The following is a 21,422-nucleotide window of genomic DNA, read 5'->3' as shown; positions in this document are numbered from 1 at the left end:
TTTTTAGGAGATAATAGAAAAATACACAATCGATCATTTACTCTCCGACAAAATCGGTCTTCATCGAAAAGTTGGGGAGCATCGTCATCCTGACTGTATTGCCAAAAGAAAAGCTTTTTCATTTCATGTCCAGCTGAATTTCTCCAAAACCAATTTTTGAAGTGTAGACATCTGGAACCGACAAAAAATTCCGACAAATTTTGCGTGGAAATTTTTAACCAAACAAAAGCCTGGATTCGGCAAACCGACCAATCAGCAGCCGAGTAGCCGCCCACGCAAATTTTGTCGAAATTTTTTTGTCGGTTTCAGACACCATCCCATTTTGAAGCTTGAATGAGTCATGAGAACATCTTCTTATCCTCGCCTAAGAAAGCATCCATCATCTTCAATTTCTTCAACGAAGCGTGGTCTACTCTCCTCCGCTCCGTCTTTTCAGTCCTTCACACCGCTCCTTTCGGTCTTGTGGAAGAAATTATCCTCATCGATGACGACTCTGATTTTACTTTTCTCGGCGAACGACTGGATAAGAAAATAAAGGAGATGGAGGAAAAGATCAATTTTGCAATTCCAATCCGACTGATTCGATTAAAGGAGCGAGTTGGCTTGATCAAGGGGAGAAATATCGGGGCATCGCTGGCGAAAGGAGACGTTTTGGTCTTTTTGGACTCGCATATTGTCAAGGGCTTTTCTCTTTTGATGGTTGGAGGTTCACAGAAAATGATTTTTTCGTAAGAATGTTAAGTCATTTTGGCCTGTTTTTGACCTTCAATGTGGTAGTAAAAGGGCAATATAAACGAGAGCCTTTTAATTCGGCTTTTTTTTTCAAGAAAGTAAGAGTTTTTTATTTTTCTTTTTTTCCCATTTTTTGTGAGTTTAAATCAGATCCTCTGATAAAAAGGGGAAGAGAAGGAAGAGGAAGTATTTTCATGATTCTTGGTTTTCGTTGATTTCAGTATTCTCGACAGAATCGTGTAAATCTTCGAAATTGTCCGTTTGTTCCCGCATCTCCTCAGTATCTGCCGTGCTTGAGTCTGTTATCTCCATATCAACAATATGAGCATCCGTAAATAGTGACTCAAGTAATCTTTAAAAAAACTTTGAAAAAATTTAGAAAAAAACCTCTCCGATGTCCGAAAAATCGATGTCATCTTCTTGAAACTCTTCCATTTTGATGAGTAATAAGATCATAATCGATTTTGCTTTTTAACTGAAAAAAGGAAAAAGCCTGAAGGAAAAAAATATATATCAAAGGGAAAAACATAATTACGAATAGGTTCCAACCTGATGGCTAAGGAAAATGAAATTCTTAAAAATCATTCGAAGAATCAAAAATTATGAGTTTTTCCCTCGACTTTCCTTTTTCAAAAATCCAAAATTCATATCCCAGAAAAGCCCTCAAAAGAATGTAACGATGGCTGGCTTGAACCGTTAATTTCAACAATCCAAAAATCCGACCTCAATCGCAGTCCCAGTCATTTCCTGCATCGACCGACTAACATTCGAATTCGTCCACGATCCCTACTCCCGTCCACAAATTGGCGGCTTCGACAAAGCACTCTTATTCAATTGGCATTCACTTGGCGAAGATGGTTATCCAGCTGATACGACAGAAGGGATAAAATCGCCAGCGATGGCGGGAGGACTCTATGCAATTGAGAAAAATTGGTTTCACCACTTGGGCGGGTACGATGATCAGATGGATATCTGGGGAATGGAAAATGTGGAAATGTCCGTGAGGACGTGGACTTGCGGAGGGAGCATTGAAATTGTTCCCTACTCGATTATTGGTGAGAAAACCATCGTTTTTGGGCAAAATAGTGGGAACCGACAAAAAAATTTTGAGAATTTTGCCCTGAACTTTTAACTCAATCAGAAGCCTTGATTCGGCTTACCGGCCAATCAGCAGCCGAATAGCCGCCCACGCAAAATTTTTCGAAATTTTTTTGTAGGCTCCTGACGTCACCTCTTTTCTAGGGCCCTCTTATCATCAAAGCCCGGAAACCTGTGAAGAAAACCTGAGTCAGAGTCTAAAATATCTCAAATGAAAGACCACTTTTCATTTCAGACCCTGACTCAGGTTTTCTGCACAGTTTACCGAGCCGAGCTTATCACTATAAAATTAAGGCCACGTGTTTCCTGAAAAGCCATTTTACCACCGAGATCCGACCCGAAATCTCGTTCGCTTTGCTGAAGTCTGGCTCGATGAATACAAAGAAAAAGTCTACCGCAGATCTTATTTTTCTCCCCCGGACTCTTTTAAAAATTCGAAGTCGCTGGAAACTAGAAAAGAGTTGCGAAGAAATTTGAAGTGCAAGCCTTTTGATTGGTTTTTGGAAAATATTTTTCCACAATTTTCGCCGCCAGAAGATATTGAAGGGCAGTTTGGATTCCTTCATTCGCCGAATTTGGAATGGTGCTTGGCGATAAGCTCGGTGGGAGAGCTGATTTGGGAGCAATGTCGGTTTTACTTGTACACAAGACCTCTTGAACAGCTTTGGGAACTGAATTCAAACGGGCAACTGATCAATTTTGGCTCAAAAGGGGGTCTGGACATTGTCGTTCTTCCGAAAGTCGCTTCTGGGGATCAAATAAGACTCCAAATTGTGAATAGAACTGAAGAAATCGGACTGCGGGCGGCGACAAGTTTCAGAAAAATTGACAATCAGGGCGATTTCTTTTTGAAAAATGAACATTTTAAGAAGTGCCTTGATCGAAGAATTCTGAAAGGCGATGATAGGAAAGGTTTTCAAAAAATACAGAAATAGATAATTTTTTCAGAGCTCTTAGATTTTAAAACCTTGAAATAAGAGCTTATTTACGAGCATGTGATGACATTCACCCCCAAAGATTCCGATTTACTCCCGAAGAAGAAATGAACCAACTTTAGTTTCAAGTCGACTGTATATAATAAATTGATTCAACACTCCATCTCTTCATTTTCAATATTCATGACATCTCAATTTCAATTTTCCTAAGTGAAATTCGACATATAAAAAAGCAAAAAAAAAAGAAAAATTGTTAAAAAGAAAATAATGTACTCAGTTTTTCTCAGTTTTCTTGTTGCTGCGATTCGTGCTCAACTCGTGCTCCCTGATGATAATTGCGTTCAAAGTAAGATCAATCATTTGACCCTGTTTTTAAATATTTTAAAGTGATGATGGCGTATTTTGAAGCTGCGGAAATAACCCCCGAGATTCGAAAAGGAATCAACACAATCTGCAACGACTTTGATTACTACTGATCATCTTCGAATAAAAAAGAAGAATATATCCTTTGTTTATTTATAAATGTCATCAATAAGTTTCTGTTCTGCAGCGGACAAGGGTGGTGCGGGTTGAGAAGTGACAATTTCTTCTTTTGATTTCTTTTTCGACTTTCCCGACTTTTTCGCTTTTTTCGATTTCTTTTTCTCTTCCTTGTCGATTTTTACAAAGCACGGGACGTTTTTGACATCGTCGTCGGAGTCGACAAAGCCGATGAGGTCCTCTTCTCGAAGCGCTTTGTAAATCGGGTTTTCTTCTATGTTTTCAGTTAGAAATCTAGGCTTCAAATCAAACTCACCTTCTTCTTCGCTTGAGGAAGATTCTGGCGCTTCCTGAAGATCAAAAAGCACACTTTTTCTCTTGCGAATTTCGCTCAACTCCGGTGCGCTAGAATTCATCTTCAAAATTGATGGACGGCGCATTTCGTTTGACTTGAGAGTCTCCGTTATCTAGAAATTTTTCTATCTTTTTCAAAAAATTTGAAAACTACCACAACGGTCTTTCTTGGACTCGAAGAGCTCGGGATAGCTTCTAGAACCGTCGGTCTTGACGCAGCAATAGTAGATCTCCGGGCTTTGGAGACGTTATCGTGACTTTCTTCAGGAACAAATAAGGTGCTCCGCCGCATGAGTCCGATAAAGCTCTCTCTCGGTTTTCTGAAAAGGGGAAATGTGAGATTTTCGATGCGAAAAGTGCATCTTACTGAAGTCGCTCAGGAATTCTCGCGAATAAGTTGACCATCGCAAGACTCAACCCGGCAAAAGCACTTGGTCTTCTTTTGTAACTCCTGTCATCTGCCGGACAAAGGCCCCAGCAAAGACAAGGAATGTTCAAAAATGGCCACGCTTTTCTCAGCAGGAAGATAAATGACACCAGCCCCATGATGAGCACTGGAGTTGCTCCGATCAAAACCCATTCGAGTTGATTCAGGCATCCGGACTTGAAAGGTTCGGGTTCAGAGTTGAGGGCGAAAGAGGCATTTCGGAAGACGATTTCGGTGTCTACGCAAAGTGCATGTCTCAAGAAATGATTTTTTTTGGCAAAATTTTTTTTATGAAATGTTTTTACGAGAAAATATTTCTTTTAATCATTTTCTTGGCGCAAAGTACTTGGCAATATTTGTCCCCTGGATCGCAGAGGTAACGGGCACAAACTCATTGTCTGTACTTGTTATATTCATGACAGTTCTTCCGTCGACAATCTGAATGTCGTTGAGTGTATGCTTCTTGATGTCATATGTGTTTCCAGTCGTGTAGGTCACCATTTGGGAGAAAATAGTCGAGAGCAGAACTGATATCTAAAATTTTTTTGGTGACAATTTCTGAGTCGTTTTTTACCTTCATAAGAGGAGTGACCAAAATAACAGGGAGGACAGAAATGAAGATGAGAATTTTTGAAGGACCCATTTTGAATAGCTTTTGGTAGCGATAAACACCGATGGATTGGGTCACGGTTCCGATGAGCGCGACACAGAGAGATATGAAGGAATTGGCAAGGGCGGTCAGTCGAAGATCGAAAGATGGAGGTTTGTAGCGAGTGTAGTAGAAGTAGAGCAGGATCATTTCGGGGAGATCGTGGAAGATCGTGTTGATCTAAAAAGGGGTGAATGATTTTATTGGTTTATTTTTATGGCTTACTAAGAGAACTATCATCTGCATCGGATAGAGCTTGTAATAGCTCGTCGTCTTCCAGAGTCTGAAATATCTGACCAAAACAAATCCTCTTAGCATCAAAACGATCATGATCATAATCGGCAGATATCCAAGAAAAATGACCACAACGAAGGTCGGCGAATACATCAATCCCTGCCCTTCAAGATAATAAATGAAGGTTTGAGTCTCCATATAAACAGATGCAACAACAAGTGTGAGTGTGACAACATTGAGGAGTTTCCAGAGAATTGATTTTGAATAGGACTTCAAGGAGGTTGAAAATATAATTGAATATTTTGATCAGAAACTGAATGTAATGAATTTTTTTCACTCAAGAATCTGAAATATTTTTACGCCCTAATCAATGCAGGTGTCAAAACGTTGCTTTGGTGAAGCAAAAAGAAAAAAGAAGAAGCCTTGAAAAATAAAGGTGAAGCCCCCCTCGTTTCCTTTGTATATTTTCCTTATTTCCATTTAGGGCTGGGATGCTGAAGGAAGTCCATTCAAAGGTCAACTCTTCGACATGTCTCAATCCTTTACAATTCTCAAAATTTGAAGTCAATTTTTCAAGGTCTAAGAGTGGAGATAGGCCCCCAAAAAATGAAGCCAAAAATTTGTATTATTACCTTGCGGTTTCGGCGTTTTCGATCCTCTCTTCCGGATCCCTTAAGGGATCCCCTCCCGATTTGAAAAATGTCATCGAGGGATTTTCTGTGATACTCTTTTAAAATCTTCATTGTCTGAGGATCATTTTTATATATTATGTCAAGGGGGTAACGCCATGTGATGAGCCGTGACAGAGCTTTGAAAATGGCTTATTTCGACCAAAAAATTTACTTAGAATAAATTTTCGACTTTTCAATGTCGACAGATTCATATTGATGAGGGCTCTTTAGATAGCTTAGAAAAAGCTGAATCAGGAAAAAATTGTTTCGATAGAATATATAGCCACTTAGAGGCGCTACAGAGCATAGAAAGTCTTGAAAATAGCCAAAATTAGTCGAAAAATTTTTTGTAAAGAAAAAATCTTCAATCCTTGACAACATCAGATGCCTGTACTGGAGTTTGTAGTTAAGGGCACAAGGAAGGTTTTAAGAACAAAATCGCGGAAATATATCATAGAGAAAAAAGTAGATCGATTTTGAAAATGGCCCAAAACTAGGGTTTTCGCGACTATCAATGTTTTTACGGCTATTGTTAGAGGTGATTCGCCTTTTCAAATTTAATTTCGATACTAGAGATTGCTCATTAAGAAATAGGCTACAAAAAATGCCTCTCACTTCTTAGATAGCTAAGCCAGAAAAAAAGTAGTTCGACCTCAAAGTTGGCCAAATGGGCCCCATTGGGGGGATCCCTTAAATTAATTGAAAATGTCGATTTCAAATTAAAATCCACATCCTCAATGAATGCAAGTATGAATTAGTTCTCACTTAAACTACTTAGAGATAAAATATGGTTTAACAAATTTTAAACAGAAATTATGGGTTTTCAAATTTACCGTCATTTCACTCTGGCTCATTTTTCTCTTATGAAAATCTTTGAGTTTTTATACCTACTACTCTGCATGAATACTATTTCAACCCTAAAAAGCTCAATTTCGAGTTAAAAAAATCAACTTAAAGACACTAGACGTCATCAAAGCTCAAAAAAATATTTTTAATTATACCTACATTTTTACTTTACAAGTGATCACAGATTCAACCTTGATTCCTGAAAAACCAATTTGTAAACACAATACAAGTAGTAAAGCACACTCAGTGAAATGAGCACATTCCCAATATTCTGCGCTTGAGCGAAGTCAATCGGTCTCGTGGGCCTTGCTGCTCTCACTTGATTCTCCTTGTTGAGAAGCAGTGCGGTTCGTTCACTTGCCAAATTTAGTCCTTTGAAAAGACTGTCATCGAAGCTCAGCCCATCGAAGGTCATGGTCGTGTCATACATGGTAAGGATAAAGTCGAGAATCGTGCATTCGTCGGTGAAGCAATCGAACCAGATGTTCCCAAACTCGCGGACGAAAACTGTTGGTTCGTAAGGTTCGTCGAGTTTATCTCGAAAACGATGGTCAACTTCCGTCTTTGCTTGGAGATGATTGTCTCTTCGAATGGTGCAGCCATCAGATTTGAGGCTCACTCCATCGAGAGGAAAGCTTAGGGGAGCGCAAGAAGATCGATCCGCGAATCGAAAGGTTTCGAATTCGACACTTTTGAGAGCGTTGATTCCGTTGAGGACCGCGTAAATTTGCTCGGAGGAAATTTGAACTGCACTTTCATGTTCTTCTTTTTTCAAGTTTTTGATTATCAAACTGGCCTGGACGACTTTGAGATTCGCTCGGAGGGACAAATCGGCGTCTGTTTCCGCAGCTTTGTTGCAACTATCCATTGAGACTTTTACATACACGCTCCCTTCTTTCCCGCCAGAGTCTTTCAAGTTCACGAAAAAGAACTCCTGGCCGCTTTCTTTCCAAATATCCGTGTTCAAAATGGTCACGGTGACATTGTAGGGCGAGTCCTGATTGATTAAAACTGCTACGATTGGTCTCAATTCCGCCGGAATTCCGAGCACTTTTCCCTGAAACGGCGCAGTTCCTTTTGCATAAAGCGTGAGAATCAATTGCCGATTGACGGCAGTGCAGAGGTCTACGTCCATCATTGCTCCGGTTAGAGAGTCAACCATTGGGTCACCAAGGGTTGAGAAATCCGGCTTGTCGGGATCGAAGTTGGAGAGAATTTCTTCCACCATTTCCGGATCTGGTGAGTCATCGAGAACCGCACAATCAGAGCAGGATTCTAGAAGTTCCAAGTACGCTGGTATTTCTATGTCATCTGGGAGGGCGTCCTTTATTAACTTGCTTTTCAGATCATCGTATTCTTTCGTCGAATCGATTCGATAAGTCCACTTTGTATCAAAGAAGAAAATGTCGTCGATGATATCGGAAGTGTTTCTCTTCTTTCGTTTCTTTTTCTTTCGGTATTCATCGAACATGTTCTTCTTTATTACTTCGAATCGCCTGACTACATCTTCAGCGATATCCTTTTCAGGGTTCATTCAAGAGAAAACTGCTATGTCAATTTTTGGTTAAAGGGTCTTATATACCCTTATGTCTTATCTGAACCTGTACCCTGTTGCACTAAGGTTATTCTTCTCGGTGTTCAGATTTTTGTCAACTTCATACTTATAAGAAACCAACAGTCTTAAGGGGGGAGTCGTCAATATGAAAATTTTTCGAGTCCGATAATTTCAAGCACATTTTTGAATTCTTCATCAAAAAATATGACTTTTTGGTCTCTGGCTTTTTTTGATTGGTCCACTCAAAGCCTGAAAAAATTTAAAATGAGCGCTTGCCAAGAATTTTCAAGCGGGTGATTTCGCCCAAAAACAATTTTAAAATGAAATTTGCTTGCTAAGCAATGTTAATCGATAGTTTTTGAATCATTATCAATAAAAAATTTTGAGTTTATGCAGCTTTTGTAAAAATTTCGGCCAAAAATGATGAAAAATATGAATTTTTGCGAAAATCGCATATTTTCAATGAACAAGAAACTTTTTTCTAAGATAGTGACCCTTAGTTTTTTGGTCGCCGATGAATTCTAAAGGGTCTAATCTATCCGTAGAGACTATTTGATTGTCGAGAGAAAATAAGGGTTTTGAGATTTTTTGCTCAAGAGACACCCCCACTTTAACCCTAATTTTTGAAAAATTTTTCAAAAAATTTTTTTTTCTTCTACTCGCCGATGAATTCTTTCAACCCTTTTCTTTATACCCAGAGAATTTGTTTTTTTCAATAAAAGCAGGTTTTCGCGCTTTTTTGTTTTTGCGTAACCAGAATATTGACGACCCCCCTCTTAAATGAATCATATTCTTCACTTGCTTGTATTCTTCCTCACTCAATTCATCTTCGATTCTCGTTTCGGAAACGGGCGTCATTTTGATCAAGGTTATTTCGAAGGTCGAAGCGTTTACGCGATAATTACTCTTCGTTTGCATCAGGGTCGAAGTTGTTTCTTCTTGCGGAGATTTGAACAAGTTTCCGACCTGGTTGAAAATGGAATAGAATGATTGTGAAAAAGGATTGGCAAAGTCGGCGTTCCAAGGTCGATTCAGATAAATTGAGTTTTTTGGCTCGCAAATGAATTCTTCATCATCAGTGTCCTTTTTACAGATGTCATTGGGAAAGATGGTGATGATTTTTGTCAGAATATCGAGTGGTTGACTTGGATCGAAATCGGGAATCGTTGTAGGGCTTGTTATTTCTGAAGTTGTCGATAGGCTGGTCACTGGTTGAGTCGTCGTTGTCATCATTGATGTTGTCGCAGCTATACTAGTTGTCGATGTCGTAGTCGTCGTCGTCGTGGTCTTCGTTGTCGTTGTCGATGTTGAAGTCGTTGTTGAAGTCGTGGTTATCGTTGACAACATTGTAGTCGGAGATGTTGTTGTTGTTTCAACTGCACAGTCGTAGCATTTGAAAAACTTCTTAAGAACAGGAGTTGTGTCGCAAACATGGGCACATTCGAAACATTCGTCGTCAAGTGTATCTTCTTCATTAAAACATAATTCTTCAAAGGCAACAACACTGGAGCAGTCATCTTCATGGCAAATAGTTTCTTCGATTGGTGAGGCGTTGGTGATTTTATTGCACTGGTTTATTCCGAAAATCTCATCTTCTTGGCAGTGATGTGAGTAATGGTCGATCAATTGGCAGGTGCCATTTCGGAATTGAAAGTTGTCTGAAAGGGGTAGAGGAGAAATGAAGGAAGGTGCTTACTTGAGCAGCCGCAGAAAAGTGATACAGTGGTTTGAACCTCGGCTGAAGAAACTTCGGATTGATTGAGTGTTTGTAAAATATTTTCTGAGAAAAAGCTTTTTTCGAGTCAGAAATCGCGAATTCAGTGATTTTTCAAAGCTCTTGCCTAAAGAATTTTCGGACAGAATTTCGCCTCCATTTTTCATTAAAATTTTTATCGTAGAAATTTCATTTTCATAACATTGAGCATACAAATCGCCGCCTTCTTTACATTCATCGCAGAGAAACGGCCTAGGAGTAGGAAAACGAAACGTCATCGTGTTGGTTTCTCCGCTTACCTGAGCTCGTGGGAACTTGAGTTTTTCCAATAATCATAAATTCTGACACCCATTCTCGTATCTCGCGCACTTTTATGGTGATGAAAACCGATTTAATATCCTCCAGCCACTCATTGATCAGCATAATCAATTCGAGCTCAACTTTAATCCAAAAAAAAAAGATGAAAAATGATCACGATTTTTATTGCTATAAATGACCCTTTGATTCGGGATCTTATGTGAAAAATTCTTCGACCATGATTTTGATAGTCAAAAAAAATAAGTCTAGAAAATTTTCTCGCCCAGATCGGTCGTAAATAAAGTAAATTTAATGTATTCAAATGTGGCACTAATTATTTTATATCACTTTCCTCGACGATTTAATAATCGATCGTTTGGTGATATGACTTGTTTTCGCGAAAAAGCAGCTTTCGCAAGGATTTGACAAGAAATTTTTCCTTGGAGTTTTCTCAAAATGTATTTGTCAAATCCCTCCCTTTGGTTAAAATAAATAAAATTTGAGGAGCAAATGCATGAAGAAATAATTTTGGCAGTGCAGGAGCATTTTTCGGGGCATTCTTTTGATTTTGTTCAGCAATTTGAAGCATAATATTAAGAAAAAAATGCAGTAACTTACTTTTATTGGTCTATAAATAAAACTTTATCGTGGCCATTTGCTTTTGAGTTGTGACGATTGCCCAAAAGTGACCAAAAGTGATTAATATCTTTCTGAACACAATCCTTTTGTCGACGACGCGTCACATGGTTTGAAAGAAGTAAATGAATTCGAGGCATCTTTTTCACGGCGGAAATTGCTTTGACACTAAAAAAATTATTGAGTTTTATGCATCCGGTAATTAGGTTTGAGAAGACTGAGTGAAGAAAACATAAATCGTCATTCTGTTGATCTCTGTATAAATCTGAGCGATCTCTTTGTCCTCATTTTGTCAAATTTGATCAAAGTTGAAATCCAAAGATGGTAAATTTAAGAAGTCATTAGCTTATTCTGGCTTTTTGAGATAAAATAAACAGACAAAACCAAAAAAAGGAAGTGGATTTTTCAATGACCAATAGGCTGGCTGAATTTGGCCTACCAGCCAATCAAAATCTAGATCGAGAAAAAATCTCTCTTTTCTTTGTTCTGCCCAAAAACACAAATTCGGGTCATTTTTCTAGCCAAAAATCGACGATGACTGATGAAAAACGAACTCTCGAAAAGCCCTGGGGCAATACCTGGCAATTTTCTTCCTCGAAAATTTGCAATTTCGCCCCGAAATCGCCAAAAGCCCTGCATCTTCTTAAATTCTCCTCGTTGTCTCCACTCAAATCACCCTCTTTTCTCGAATCTCCGAAAGCGCTTGAAAAAACCAGCAAAGTAAAAATGATCATATGTCCATGACCCGGCGCTGGTTGTTTTATTTATCGAATTTCGCTTTCCGCATGATTTTGGTTGTCGCTGTTGTCGTCGCTTTTAAGTGGTCGTTAATCGGCTAGACAACGCCATTGCGCGTAATCAGAATCGTTCATCATCGACGTAGGAACTCATTACCATTGATCCCGAATCGGAATGGCGTTTTTACAAACGCTCTCTTTTTGGTGCTACTAATCTGGTTCTTCTGCGTCACGAAAATATTTTTTAATTTCGTTTTTATAATTTTGACGTCACTAATTTTTCCTGCGTCAGAGAAACTGCCTTTTCCTTTTCTTATAAAACAATACTCTTAAAAGAAAATATGCTTTTTTTATTCATAAATTTTCATAGCCTTCATCTTTCAGATGATTTTTTTATTAAACAAAGAATCGGATATTCAACAGATTGTCAAAGAAATAACAGACAAAAGCATGATAATTTAATAATTTTAAATTATTTTTTTGGCTTGAGAAAAATTTTGGCGATGAAATGTGCTTTGTAAATTAAAAAAATTGACTATTTTGATTGAGAAGAGACTTTGAAAGTGACAATGAGACGGTCAAAGTTTTCTTTTGAAACAAAAATTTCAAATCCGAAATAATTAAATTTCTTCGATTCAAGTGTTATTTCTCGTGAAAATGAATCTGTTTTGTAGTTTTTATCAATGTCACTTTCTATTTGTATTTTTATTCCGGGAAGAACGAAAATAACGAAAGAAATTTCTAATTGGCCATTCTTCGAACTAAGTTCAACAATATTTATTTGAAAGCCTAAATCATTTTTCCAAAGAATTTCACCAGCCCTTTCATGATATAATTTTGGAATATAATAATCATCACCTTTATAAATATCTTTAAAATATTCATTCGAGTATCTCGCCTTGAACGGACTCGTAAAAAGCACTCTGAATTTCAAATCAGCTAAGCCCGCTTCAAGAGCGCTCAGAAAAAGAATCAAATCTTCGCGCGAATGGTATTCCTCGGGCGGAAGGTCGACAACGAATTTTCTTAGAATGCATCCTCCCTCGTTTCTTTTCACTTGAGTTTCAGTTTCTTTCGATTGAGCTTTTAGATCATCCAGTTGTTTTTCAGTTCTTGAAGCTGCTTTTCATCGGATTCTTGCGTTTTCTTCAGTTCAATTTTGAGTTCTTGTATCTCCTCTCGCAAAGAATTCTCCACAGATTGGTGCTGAAATTTCAAGTCATCTTCTCGAATCGTCATTTTCGTATTAAACTCCTTTTCAAGTTGCTGCCGAGCAAATACAGCTTTCTGCTCATTCTCAAAATCACTTCGAAGTCGATATTGCCTCTCATCCTCGAATTTTTTGCTAAGATCTGCAACCATCGCTCGTAGCATCATCATTTCTACATTATTTTCAGATTTTGATTATAATAATTCTATGATTCTCGATTTCTTCTTCCTCCTTTACCTGATCGAAGTTCAGCTAGCGTGTGCTCTCTTTCATCTTTTGTGTTATAAAAGTAGTCGATTTCTTTTCCCTCTTCATTCGACATTTTTGCAGGGAATCTGGCGCGTATTAGAGCGCAAAATCGAGAATATCGAAGCTTCGTTTCATTGTCAACATTTGCATTTGTCTCGTAAAAACAAACTGAATTCTGAAAATTGAAATTCAAATAGAAATTTGAAATTTGATGCTCCAAATTTGTTTTGAATTAATGATTTTTCCGCTGAAAAATGCTTACTTTTCTCAAATTTTAACTTGCATGCATCGACTTATTAAGGCTTTAACCTCTCTTTTGGCCTCTCTGGAAAACGGACTTCCCTTGGTCGATTTCAAAAATAAAAAAGATTTATATACTTAAAATCTATCGTAGATTTCAGAAATTTGATCAAAAATTATTATTTCTTTTGAAATTTCGACTTTACAATCATTTAAAAAACGCCGATCGGTTTTCCGAAGAATTTTCCCATTACAGAGGTAGATTTTTTTTTTATCAATAAATAGATTAAAGCCTTCTCTACAATCCCCACGGAAAAAAATCTTCGATATCTCCTCAAAATTTCATTCTAGGGCCATGTTAGTGCTGGCACCTGAGGATAAAAATGCGCGTTGACGCGCTGCGCGGAGTGCTATCCTCCAGGCCAAAAAGAGAGCGCTGTTGGCGAGCGTGTGAGTCAAGCGATTCATCGCGCTCTGATTGGCTGCGCGGATCTCAAGCGTCAGTCTATTAACAAAAGAGATTTAAAAGAAGAGAAAACTAGAATCATAATTTACACAATTTTTTGAAATATTTTCCGTGAGGATTATAGACTATGCTTTATTAAATATTATTGTCGGATATATTTTACCTCAGAGCTTCCAGTTTTCTCGGAAAACCGATCGGCGATTTTTGAATGATTCTAGAGCAAAAAATTACCAAAGAAAAGTATTTTTTGATGGCATTTTTGAATTTTTTAGGAGAAAACAAGTATGTTTGTCCTTTAAATTTTTGAAATCGACCAAGGAAAGTCTGTTTTCCAGAGAGGCAAAAAGAGACGTTATAGCCTTAATGAATTACTACGGTCAATGAACATCTTATATGCTTTTCGGGGGGCGGGCGGCCACGGTACAAAAGTGAAATTTGTACCGCGGGTACAAATTTTGTAACGCCGGTACATAAAATGATAATTTTGTTGACAATAAAAACCGATTTTTACCCGAAATAATGATAATTTTTGGACAGAACTCCACCTCAGCTATACCAGTAAGGAGTTTTTTTCAATTCTAGCGCGAAGCGCACACTTTTTCTCGGATTTTATTTTCGGCTTGTACCGCCGGTACAAAAATTTTTGTACCGCCGGTACAAATTTGTAACGGCGGTACAAATTTGTACCGTGGCCGCCCTACACCCTGCTTTTCTCATAAACCAATTATTAAGCTGAGACAAAACTGTCAAGTTTTAAAGATCAAAGTATTTTAAGGGGGTAGAACTAGATTTCTCGAAAAACCGTGATTTTCGGGCAGCACTTTAAATAAGAAAAACCTGTTTTTAGTTATGATAACGCAATTTCCTCAAAAATGTTGCTAGATAAAGGGTAAAACTATCTTAAAATGAGATTTTAAACATTTGGCTAGTCTTGTGACTCGAGAAATTTGAGGACGCAAATACGCTAAAACTGCGATTTTCGAAGAGATGGGTTGAAGTTTCGCTCTCTAACGCCAAAATGTGTTGACGAAAAATTATTTTAAGAAAAATGTTGTTAGATCTAGGTTTTTTCTATCTTCAGCCGAAGAGAAAATTTGAAAATCTAAGCTCTCTTGGCTTCGAGCGCCGGTCTAGAATCGGCTTTTTTCGAAAACCCTAGTTCTACCCCCTTAAATTCAGAATACATTGTTATATCAATCATCTTTATTTATCAAAGAATCAAATTTGAACAGATTTGGAAGGTAATAACAGAGAAAAGTGAAAATTGAATGATTTTAGATTTCGTTCTTGGTCTTGAGAAAAATTTCGATGAGAAAATGTGTTTTTTAAATTTAACAAAAATTGACTATTTTGATTGAGAAGAGACTTTGAAAGTGATAATGAGACGGTCAAAGTTTTCTTTTGAAATGAAAATTATAAATGCGAAATAATGAAATTTCTTCGATTCAATTGTTCTTTTTTCTGAATCTGACTTTGTTTTGTACTTTTTATCCATATTGCTTTCGATTTGTATTTTTATTCCGGGAAGAACACAAATAACGAATTGAATTTGCAATTCGCCATTTGTCGAACTTGGTTCACCAATATATGTCCGAAAGCCAAAATCACTTTTCCAAAGAATTTCAGCAGCCTTGTCATGATATAATTTTGGAAAATAAAAAAAATCACCTTCTTGAACAACTTTAAAATAATCATCCGAGTATTTCGCCTTCAACGGATTCGTAAAAAGCATTTTGAGTTTCAAGTCAGCTAAGCCCGCGTCAAGAGCGCTCAGAAAAGGAATCACGTCTTCGCGAGAATGGTATTTCTCCGGCGGAAGGTCGACAACGAAATTTCGGAGAATGCATCCTCCCTCGTTTCTTTTCAGTCGAGTTTCACTCTTTTTTGATTGATTTTTCATTTCGTCAAATTGTTTTTTCAGCTCTTGAAACTGCTTATCATCATATTCTCGCCTCTCTTCTATTTCAACTTCGTTTATCCTTGTTCTGTCGTTATACCTTCTCACTGTTCTTTCCAACTCATCATTTTGATTTTTCAACCGCGACACTTTCTTTTCGAATTGCTTATTTTTCGATTTCAGGTTGTTTATTTCTTGCTGTTGCTTTGAAATAACTCTTTCTTTGACTTCCATTTTAGTGAGCAAATTTCTTTCAAGCTCGTGAATTTTCCGCTCAAAATTCACCATCCTTTCTTCATTTTGATTCCTTAATTCTCTTATTTCCTCCCGCAAAGAATTCTCCACTGATTGGTGCTCAAACTTCAAGTCGTCTTCCCGAATCGTCATCTTCGTTTGAAACTCCTTTTCAAGTTGCTGCCGAGCGAACTCAGCCTCCCGCTTCTTTTCGTAATCAGCTCGAAGTCGGTATTGTTTCTCATCCTCGAATTTTTTGCTCAGATCAGAGACCACTGCGCGCAGCATCATCATTTCTACAAGAGTTTTATATAAGGATTTTAATAATTCGATAATTCGTATTTTTTATCTCTTTTATTACCTGATCGAAGTTCTGATAGCGTTTGCTCTCTTTCATCTTTCGTGTTGTAAAAATAGTCAATTTCTTTTCCCCCTTCATTCGACATGCTTTTTGCAGAAATTTTGGGACTATTTGATCGAAAAATCAATAATATCGAAGCTTCGTGTAGTCGGCAACATTTGCATTGGTCTCGTAAAACGAAGCAGCATTCCGAAATTTGAGTGTCAAATTGATCCTGCTCGAAATTTGCCTTGAATAAGTAATTTTTTCGCTGACGAAGAATGACTTTCGTCAAATTCTGACTTGCATGCATCTACTAATTTATGAATGAATACAGTAATTGAAGATGTAATTGGACGTTGGTTCGAGAGAAAGCACTGTTCAAAAACGCAGCCCGTCGGATTGTATAAACGCATCATTAGTGTCGTTCCATCGTGAATTATTGATTCTCCAAGATAATAAATAGACCAGATCATACTCATTTGGGTCAAACATTAGATACAGACGATTTGGTTTTTAACGACAAGGTCAGATTCTTAACATTTTTGATGATATTTAAGACAAAAAAATGGATTTCTTCGCGAATTTTTTTCAGAAAAAACAATGCGAATCCGGAATTTTGATTGGTCGAAATTTTCGACCAATCAGAATCTTTTCGACTCGAAAACCATGACTCATTGACCATGACTAATGATTCATGAGTGTAAAATTTGACTGAAAATTTGGTCAAAATTTTCACAATTTTTTTTTTGAATTTGAGCAATTTTGAAAAAAAAAAATCGCATAAAGAAGTAACACCCTTATTTTGATTTTGAATTTTTCCGTCCCAAATTGTTCTCATTTTCCCCTGGTCAATTATTTTCCTTTCAATTTTGCTGCCCCTCTTTATCTCCGAAAAAGAACGCGATCCCCATTTCCAAAATTGGTGAGATCCTTAACACTGATCGGGGGCTGATCTTTTCGGACGCAACCCAGCCTATCTTATGGGAGATAATTTATTTAATTTTGCTAACGCACTTTTTGCGTATAAAAGAAAAATGACGGAGCAGCGCTGAGAATTAAAATTAAGACATTGAGAAGAAGAGGATGAAAATATCACTTTTTGTCGTGACAATGAGCTCAGCTGCTTTTGGCGGACTTCTTGGACTGGGAAAGCTGCCAAAGATGCAGGAGCAAAAACGAGGGGCTTTTAATCCATTCAACTAGTAAGTCGGCATTTTTTACTGAAAAGAAAGGGGTTTTGTTTACGATAAGGGAAAGCGTTAGGGTTAAAGATCTTAAGGGTGTCGCTACAATAGGTTAAAAATCCGGGGTGGCCTCCGGAATCGACAAAAATACCGAAAAATTATGCGTGGGCGGCAATTCGGCTGCTGATTGGCCGGTTTGCGGAATCCAGGCTTCTGATTGGTTGAAATTTTCCATGCAAATTTGTTTCAGACATGGGTATTTTTGGGATAATCTCAGGCAATAAAAATTTTCAAAAACCTATAAAAAGCATATTTTGACTCAATAAAAGGGGGAGTGTCAGGAAAGTTTCAACCAATCAGAAGCCGGCATTTGACTAACCGGCCAATCAGCACCCGAGTAGCCGCCCACGCAAAATTTTTCGAGATTTTTTCGTCGATTTAGGACACAACCCCAATAAAAAAGAGAGCGGTCGAATTGATAAAATATTTTTTTCATTCGATTATTTTTTTTATTCAGCGCGTATGATGGCTCGATCGCCGATGGATTGATGGACGCTTACAATGCTTACTGAGCCACCTTGTATTTGTCAACTTGTTTATGTTTGAAATTATAAATCTGAAGCGAGAGAAAAATTCTTTGTTCAAATGAGTTTGATAGCAGGAGGAATGGAAATAAAGTTTTCATCGTCAGTTTGGTCGCCAGCTTCTCTTTCAGGCTCTTCTTTGTTGATTTCAGAAATGAGTTCAACGCATTTTGACGGGAATTTACCGCCTTTCGCCTGAATAATTCATCAAGATTGCTTTCAAAATGATTAAAGAAATACCAGATAGAGGCCAAACGCCATCTCCGAATCGGATAGACCTTGTGGAAGTTCAATGACAGCGCCGCGAGGAAACTTAATTAATTATCAATTTCTCGGTTAGAATGATAATTTACCGATATTTCTTGATGATTTTGAGCGATGGAAGAATTTCTGGCAACGGCGAAGACTTTCGTTTTGACGAGACACTCGGTGACGGCTTTTTCGAGAGAGTTAATCGCGAGTTTATGTCTTCGAGACGGTTTTTTTCCAAAAAATCATCACTTGTTCTTTTAAATAATTATTTAAAAAATTCTTATAATGTTTGGCAGATTTCAGAGGCAAATTCTTAAATTGTTCATGTCACGTACAAATGCGTACGTGACAATGTCTCATTTTTTTCAAAAACCGTTCCTGATGATCAAAATCTGTTTGGCAATTTCCTCCTCGCTATCTTCAATACCCACCATTGGAATCAAGCTCGTCTCCTTATTCTGAACTCTTCCAAGCAGTTGTTTTTCCTTCTCCAATCCTTCTTTTCTCTTCCGAATTTCCGCCAATTTCTGCGCCTGCACTTCCCGCTGGCACTCATCAAGTGGATCGTGATTTGAAATCTTTGCTTTTACTTTTTCGTTCAAGTCTAGTTCCAGTTTTAGTTCTCCAGCGAAGGATGCGAGGATTTCTTCTTTGTCGACGGCGTTTAGGGATTGTTGGAAGATGAGGGTTCGGTTTTTGTCTTTTGCGATTTGTTCTTCTTGGAGATCGATGATTTTTTGAAAGATTTTTGTCACTTCGACTGTGAAATTTTCCTAAAAAATCATATTGAACCGTGACCCTGGGATCTAAAACCTGTGCAAAATTCCAGAGTCAGGGTCTGAAAGATCTTAAATGAAAAGCCGCGTAGCGGCTTTTTTTTTAAACGAAGCCGCAAAGCGGCTTCGCAATAATTCAAACCTATTTATGAGAAACAGAATCCTAAATTGTTAAGGTCACGTACGAAGAATGCGTACGTGACTGATGAATAATTTTCGAAAACCCCTCAAAAACCTACGTGACTTTTCCCTTGAGATCTCTCAGACCCTGACTCAGGATTTCTACAAAGGTTATCGAGTGAACCCTAATCCTCTACCTGAGAATTAAAACTAAGTTCTAGCGCCTGATGCCCGTTCCATTCTTCGCCAAACGCGATCATCTGGCATCTCGCAACATCAAAATTCTGCTTATTTTTGATGACCGCAAAGTCTTCCTTGAGTGCCAATTCTTTCGTCCTTGATTTTTTCTCCGAAGTTTGAACGAACTTGTCGGTCTTGAAGAGCTGGGCGAGGATGTCTTTGTGCATTTCATGGACGGCTTCGAGGAACGACTCGTTTTGCTCGAAGTTTTTTTGGGTCAAGCCGGCGAGGGAGATGATTTCTTCGGCGAGAAAGCTTTGAGACTCGGAGGCGCGGAGTTGGTGGCTGAAAATTGGCGGTGAGAAAGAAGGGTTTTTTTTACCTGAGACTGATTTCCTCTTGCTTCAATAAATTTTCAAAAGCATTTTCAGTCGAATCCTTGAAGCCGAAAATCCCGGATCGTTTTTGACTCCGCTCCGTTAAAATCTTCGTCAATTTCAACAATTTCTCATCCACCTCTTTCTGCAGCCTACTTTTCAGGGTCAAAAAAGACACCAAATCTGCCGCAAGCTCCATTTGCGCAGAATGATTCGACTCGAGATTCTGCAGCTGAGTCCGTTGAGCCACTTTCAATTCATTTTTGAGCTCTCGCAAGTTGGAATTTTCGCTCATTCGGGTCAAAAGGGAAACGATGCTCATTCTTCGCGATTTTCTCATTTTTAGGTTTTTCGACTTTTTGTGAAAATGATTTTTGAAAAGTTGAAACTTGGAGTTATGAAAAAGTCGCGAGGAGGTGGGAGCTGGTTTTCCGGTCGCCCAATTTTCCGGCAAAATAAAAAAGATAAACAAAAAAATTGGAACATGTGACCTCCCCTCTCGCGTTTATTTTTCATTTTTTGTCACAGAAGAAGAAGGTTAAAACGGATATAACGACCATCAGATTCTTTCTTAAATTTTATCTTCTGAAAAGCACCATCTTTGAATGATGATAACAACTTCATGTTTTTTATTTCGCCACTTTCTGGGTCGATTTCTTGAGCGAGGGCTTTGAATGGTATTTCCTCTCCACCTGAAATTTATTTTTAGCTGCCCCGGAAGATGGTTCTTACTGTTTTTACTGAGAGATAAATGATAAGAGCCATCTCCGCCAAGTCTTTCTAGAGCCGATTGAAATTTGAATTTGACACCTCTTTTTTCGACTTCGAGATTTCTTTGATAATTCAACTTTACAGGGATGTTTCATGATGTTTTTGCATAAAACAGCAAAAAACAGAAAGTCAAAAATATCCCACTTCCTTGAAATTGACCTTTTTGGCCTGCCCGTTATGAAAATACATGAGCACACTTTTTACTTCATCCTCTTTCATATCATCTCGGGGACCACCAGATTTCAGCCTTCTGTCGTCCTGCAAGTAGTGGCCGATATTTTGATCAGGATAATCAACCGCCGATTGAAAAAGCATGTCCTCCAGTTGTGAATTGTTCGATTTGGCAGTGTGGAGTTGATTTTCGAGATCTTCAATTTTCAGCGACTGGCTTTCCGACTTCTCTTCAAGGTTTTTGATTTTCGACTTCATCTCAAGAAGCTCGTGGTTAAGGATGTCAACAATGGCCATTTTATCGTTAATTATTTTCTCCATATCTTCCTTCAATCCTAAAGATTACTTTGATAATTAAGGAAATTCGCCGAAAATTGACGAAATTTGGCCTAATTTTGGCAAAAATATTGATTTTTCTTGGTCAAAAATTCCTCTTATGAAGTTTTTGAAGCAAGTTTAACCTGAAGACGCATTAACAACCAAAAAAGGGTGTTCTTAAAAACTTCCATTTTTCGAAGGAGAATGCTGATGGGGGGAAGGGGTTATTCGAATCTTGTGATAACAACTGAATTCAGAACTAACCTGAAAAGTCAAACTTGTTTTCTTCCTTATTCGGTATTTGAATGTCCTCTTTGTAATTGCTAACTGTACTGAATGAAAGATTCGAGTATGTTTCACATTCCGGTGGCAACGAATCATGATCTTCAGTCGGGTCCACCGTCATCTTTCGCCACTTCAAAAATCGATGATTTCTAGCTGTTGTGGAAAAATTCCTCTTTAGCCTTTATTAGTCAGCAAATCTCGGGCTGCGATGGCAATATTTGCTGAGCTAAGGTGCGCTGCAAATATCGAATGTGGGCTTTCGTAAATAACACCCTTATTCTGTATTTTTATGGCATGTGCTTTTTATTATTTCAGTTGATAACATGTATCTCGTCGCGATTGTTCAATTTCATGCGGAAAGCGATACAGATGCAGATTGTTACAGTGACGGAAATGACTG

The 21,422-nt window shown here is 38.0% G+C and overlaps 7 protein-coding genes across 7 annotated transcripts; 1 reads left to right on the top strand and 6 right to left on the bottom strand.

Moving 5' to 3' along the window:
- Positions 1-333: 333 nt before the first annotated feature.
- LOC145711721 (polypeptide N-acetylgalactosaminyltransferase 4-like) lies at positions 334-2,876 on the top strand. The gene is made up of 4 exons (XM_081789412.1): positions 334-706; positions 1,449-1,787; positions 2,125-2,742; positions 2,809-2,876. Exons 1-4 carry the CDS (start codon positions 334-336, stop codon positions 2,874-2,876), a joined length of 1,398 nt encoding a protein of 465 aa, XP_081645538.1.
- Positions 2,877-3,276: 400 nt separating this feature from the next.
- On the bottom strand, positions 3,277-4,145 carry LOC145703447 (uncharacterized). Its single transcript, XM_081780811.1, has 4 exons — positions 3,967-4,145; positions 3,754-3,919; positions 3,562-3,712; positions 3,277-3,519 (listed from the first exon to the last, which is right to left on the bottom strand). The coding sequence occupies exons 1-4, from the start codon at positions 4,143-4,145 to the stop codon at positions 3,278-3,280; spliced, it is 738 nt and encodes a 245-aa protein (XP_081636937.1). The 3' UTR covers position 3,277.
- A 204-nt stretch (positions 4,146-4,349) lies between these two features.
- Positions 4,350-5,408, bottom strand: LOC145703458 (uncharacterized). Its single transcript, XM_081780821.1, has 3 exons — positions 4,901-5,408; positions 4,601-4,855; positions 4,350-4,560 (listed from the first exon to the last, which is right to left on the bottom strand). Exons 1-3 carry the CDS (start codon positions 5,105-5,107, stop codon positions 4,351-4,353), a joined length of 672 nt encoding a protein of 223 aa, XP_081636947.1. The 5' UTR covers positions 5,108-5,408; the 3' UTR covers position 4,350.
- A 3,087-nt stretch (positions 5,409-8,495) lies between these two features.
- On the bottom strand, positions 8,496-10,047 carry LOC145711720 (uncharacterized). Its single transcript, XM_081789411.1, has 4 exons — positions 9,995-10,047; positions 9,823-9,947; positions 9,678-9,761; positions 8,496-9,639 (listed from the first exon to the last, which is right to left on the bottom strand). Exons 1-4 carry the CDS (start codon positions 10,045-10,047, stop codon positions 8,657-8,659), a joined length of 1,245 nt encoding a protein of 414 aa, XP_081645537.1. The 3' UTR covers positions 8,496-8,656.
- Positions 10,048-11,837: 1,790 nt separating this feature from the next.
- On the bottom strand, positions 11,838-12,904 carry LOC145711263 (uncharacterized). Its single transcript, XM_081788986.1, has 2 exons — positions 12,813-12,904; positions 11,838-12,747 (listed from the first exon to the last, which is right to left on the bottom strand). Exons 1-2 carry the CDS (start codon positions 12,895-12,897, stop codon positions 12,452-12,454), a joined length of 381 nt encoding a protein of 126 aa, XP_081645112.1. The 5' UTR covers positions 12,898-12,904; the 3' UTR covers positions 11,838-12,451.
- Positions 12,905-14,875: 1,971 nt separating this feature from the next.
- On the bottom strand, positions 14,876-16,120 carry LOC145711719 (uncharacterized). Its single transcript, XM_081789410.1, has 2 exons — positions 16,023-16,120; positions 14,876-15,957 (listed from the first exon to the last, which is right to left on the bottom strand). The coding sequence occupies exons 1-2, from the start codon at positions 16,105-16,107 to the stop codon at positions 14,876-14,878; spliced, it is 1,167 nt and encodes a 388-aa protein (XP_081645536.1). The 5' UTR covers positions 16,108-16,120.
- A 1,709-nt stretch (positions 16,121-17,829) lies between these two features.
- LOC145711718 (uncharacterized) lies at positions 17,830-19,856 on the bottom strand. Its single transcript, XM_081789409.1, has 6 exons — positions 19,483-19,856; positions 19,118-19,445; positions 18,398-18,797; positions 18,126-18,208; positions 18,013-18,084; positions 17,830-17,967 (listed from the first exon to the last, which is right to left on the bottom strand). The coding sequence occupies exons 1-6, from the start codon at positions 19,815-19,817 to the stop codon at positions 17,830-17,832; spliced, it is 1,356 nt and encodes a 451-aa protein (XP_081645535.1). The 5' UTR covers positions 19,818-19,856.
- Positions 19,857-21,422: the final 1,566 nt, after the last annotated feature.

The sequence above is a fragment of the Oikopleura dioica genome, chromosome 1, assembly GCF_907165135.1.
Source record: "Oikopleura dioica chromosome 1, OKI2018_I68_1.0, whole genome shotgun sequence".
NCBI classification, from domain to species: domain Eukaryota; kingdom Metazoa; phylum Chordata; class Appendicularia; order Copelata; family Oikopleuridae; genus Oikopleura; species Oikopleura dioica.
This window is presented reverse-complemented; position numbering and strand designations above follow the sequence as displayed.

Excerpts from the sequence above, each read along its gene's own strand:
- LOC145711721 (XM_081789412.1), top strand. The coding sequence starts at position 334 with ATGAGTCATGAGAACATCTTCTTATCCTCGCCTAAGAAAGCATCCATC. Across the intron at positions 707-1,448 it reads TTCTCTTTTGATGGTTGGAG|ATCCGACCTCAATCGCAGTC; the intron begins GTTCACAGAAAA and ends AACAATCCAAAA. Across the intron at positions 1,788-2,124 it reads TGTTCCCTACTCGATTATTG|GCCACGTGTTTCCTGAAAAG; the intron begins GTGAGAAAACCA and ends TATAAAATTAAG.
- LOC145703447 (XM_081780811.1), bottom strand. The coding sequence starts at position 4,145 with ATGGGGCTGGTGTCATTTATCTTCCTGCTGAGAAAAGCGTGGCCATTT. Across the intron at positions 3,920-3,966 it reads AGAATTCCTGAGCGACTTCA|AAAACCGAGAGAGAGCTTTA; the intron begins GTAAGATGCACT and ends TCCCCTTTTCAG. Across the intron at positions 3,520-3,561 it reads TTCCTCAAGCGAAGAAGAAG|AAGAAAACCCGATTTACAAA; the intron begins GTGAGTTTGATT and ends CTGAAAACATAG.
- LOC145703458 (XM_081780821.1), bottom strand. The coding sequence starts at position 5,107 with ATGGAGACTCAAACCTTCATTTATTATCTTGAAGGGCAGGGATTGATG. Across the intron at positions 4,856-4,900 it reads TGCAGATGATAGTTCTCTTA|ATCAACACGATCTTCCACGA; the intron begins GTAAGCCATAAA and ends ACCCCTTTTTAG. Across the intron at positions 4,561-4,600 it reads TGGTCACTCCTCTTATGAAG|ATATCAGTTCTGCTCTCGAC; the intron begins GTAAAAAACGAC and ends AAAAAATTTTAG.
- LOC145711720 (XM_081789411.1), bottom strand. The coding sequence starts at position 10,047 with ATGGGTGTCAGAATTTATGATTATTGGAAAAACTCAAGTTCCCACGAG. Across the intron at positions 9,948-9,994 it reads TCAAGTTCCCACGAGCTCAG|GCCGTTTCTCTGCGATGAAT; the intron begins GTAAGCGGAGAA and ends TCCTACTCCTAG. Across the intron at positions 9,762-9,822 it reads TCTGTCCGAAAATTCTTTAG|AAAATATTTTACAAACACTC; the intron begins GCAAGAGCTTTG and ends GCTTTTTCTCAG.
- LOC145711263 (XM_081788986.1), bottom strand. The coding sequence starts at position 12,897 with ATGTCGAATGAAGAGGGAAAAGAAATCGACTACTTTTATAACACAAAA. Across the intron at positions 12,748-12,812 it reads GCTAGCTGAACTTCGATCAG|AAATGATGATGCTACGAGCG; the intron begins GTAAAGGAGGAA and ends AAAATAATGTAG.
- LOC145711719 (XM_081789410.1), bottom strand. The coding sequence starts at position 16,107 with ATGTCGAATGAAGGGGGAAAAGAAATTGACTATTTTTACAACACGAAA. Across the intron at positions 15,958-16,022 it reads GCTATCAGAACTTCGATCAG|AAATGATGATGCTGCGCGCA; the intron begins GTAATAAAAGAG and ends AAACTCTTGTAG.
- LOC145711718 (XM_081789409.1), bottom strand. The coding sequence starts at position 19,817 with ATGAGAAAATCGCGAAGAATGAGCATCGTTTCCCTTTTGACCCGAATG. Across the intron at positions 19,446-19,482 it reads CAAGAGGAAATCAGTCTCAG|CCACCAACTCCGCGCCTCCG; the intron begins GTAAAAAAAACC and ends GCCAATTTTCAG. Across the intron at positions 18,209-18,397 it reads GATTTTGATCATCAGGAACG|CCGTCACCGAGTGTCTCGTC; the intron begins GTTTTTGAAAAA and ends CTCTCGAAAAAG.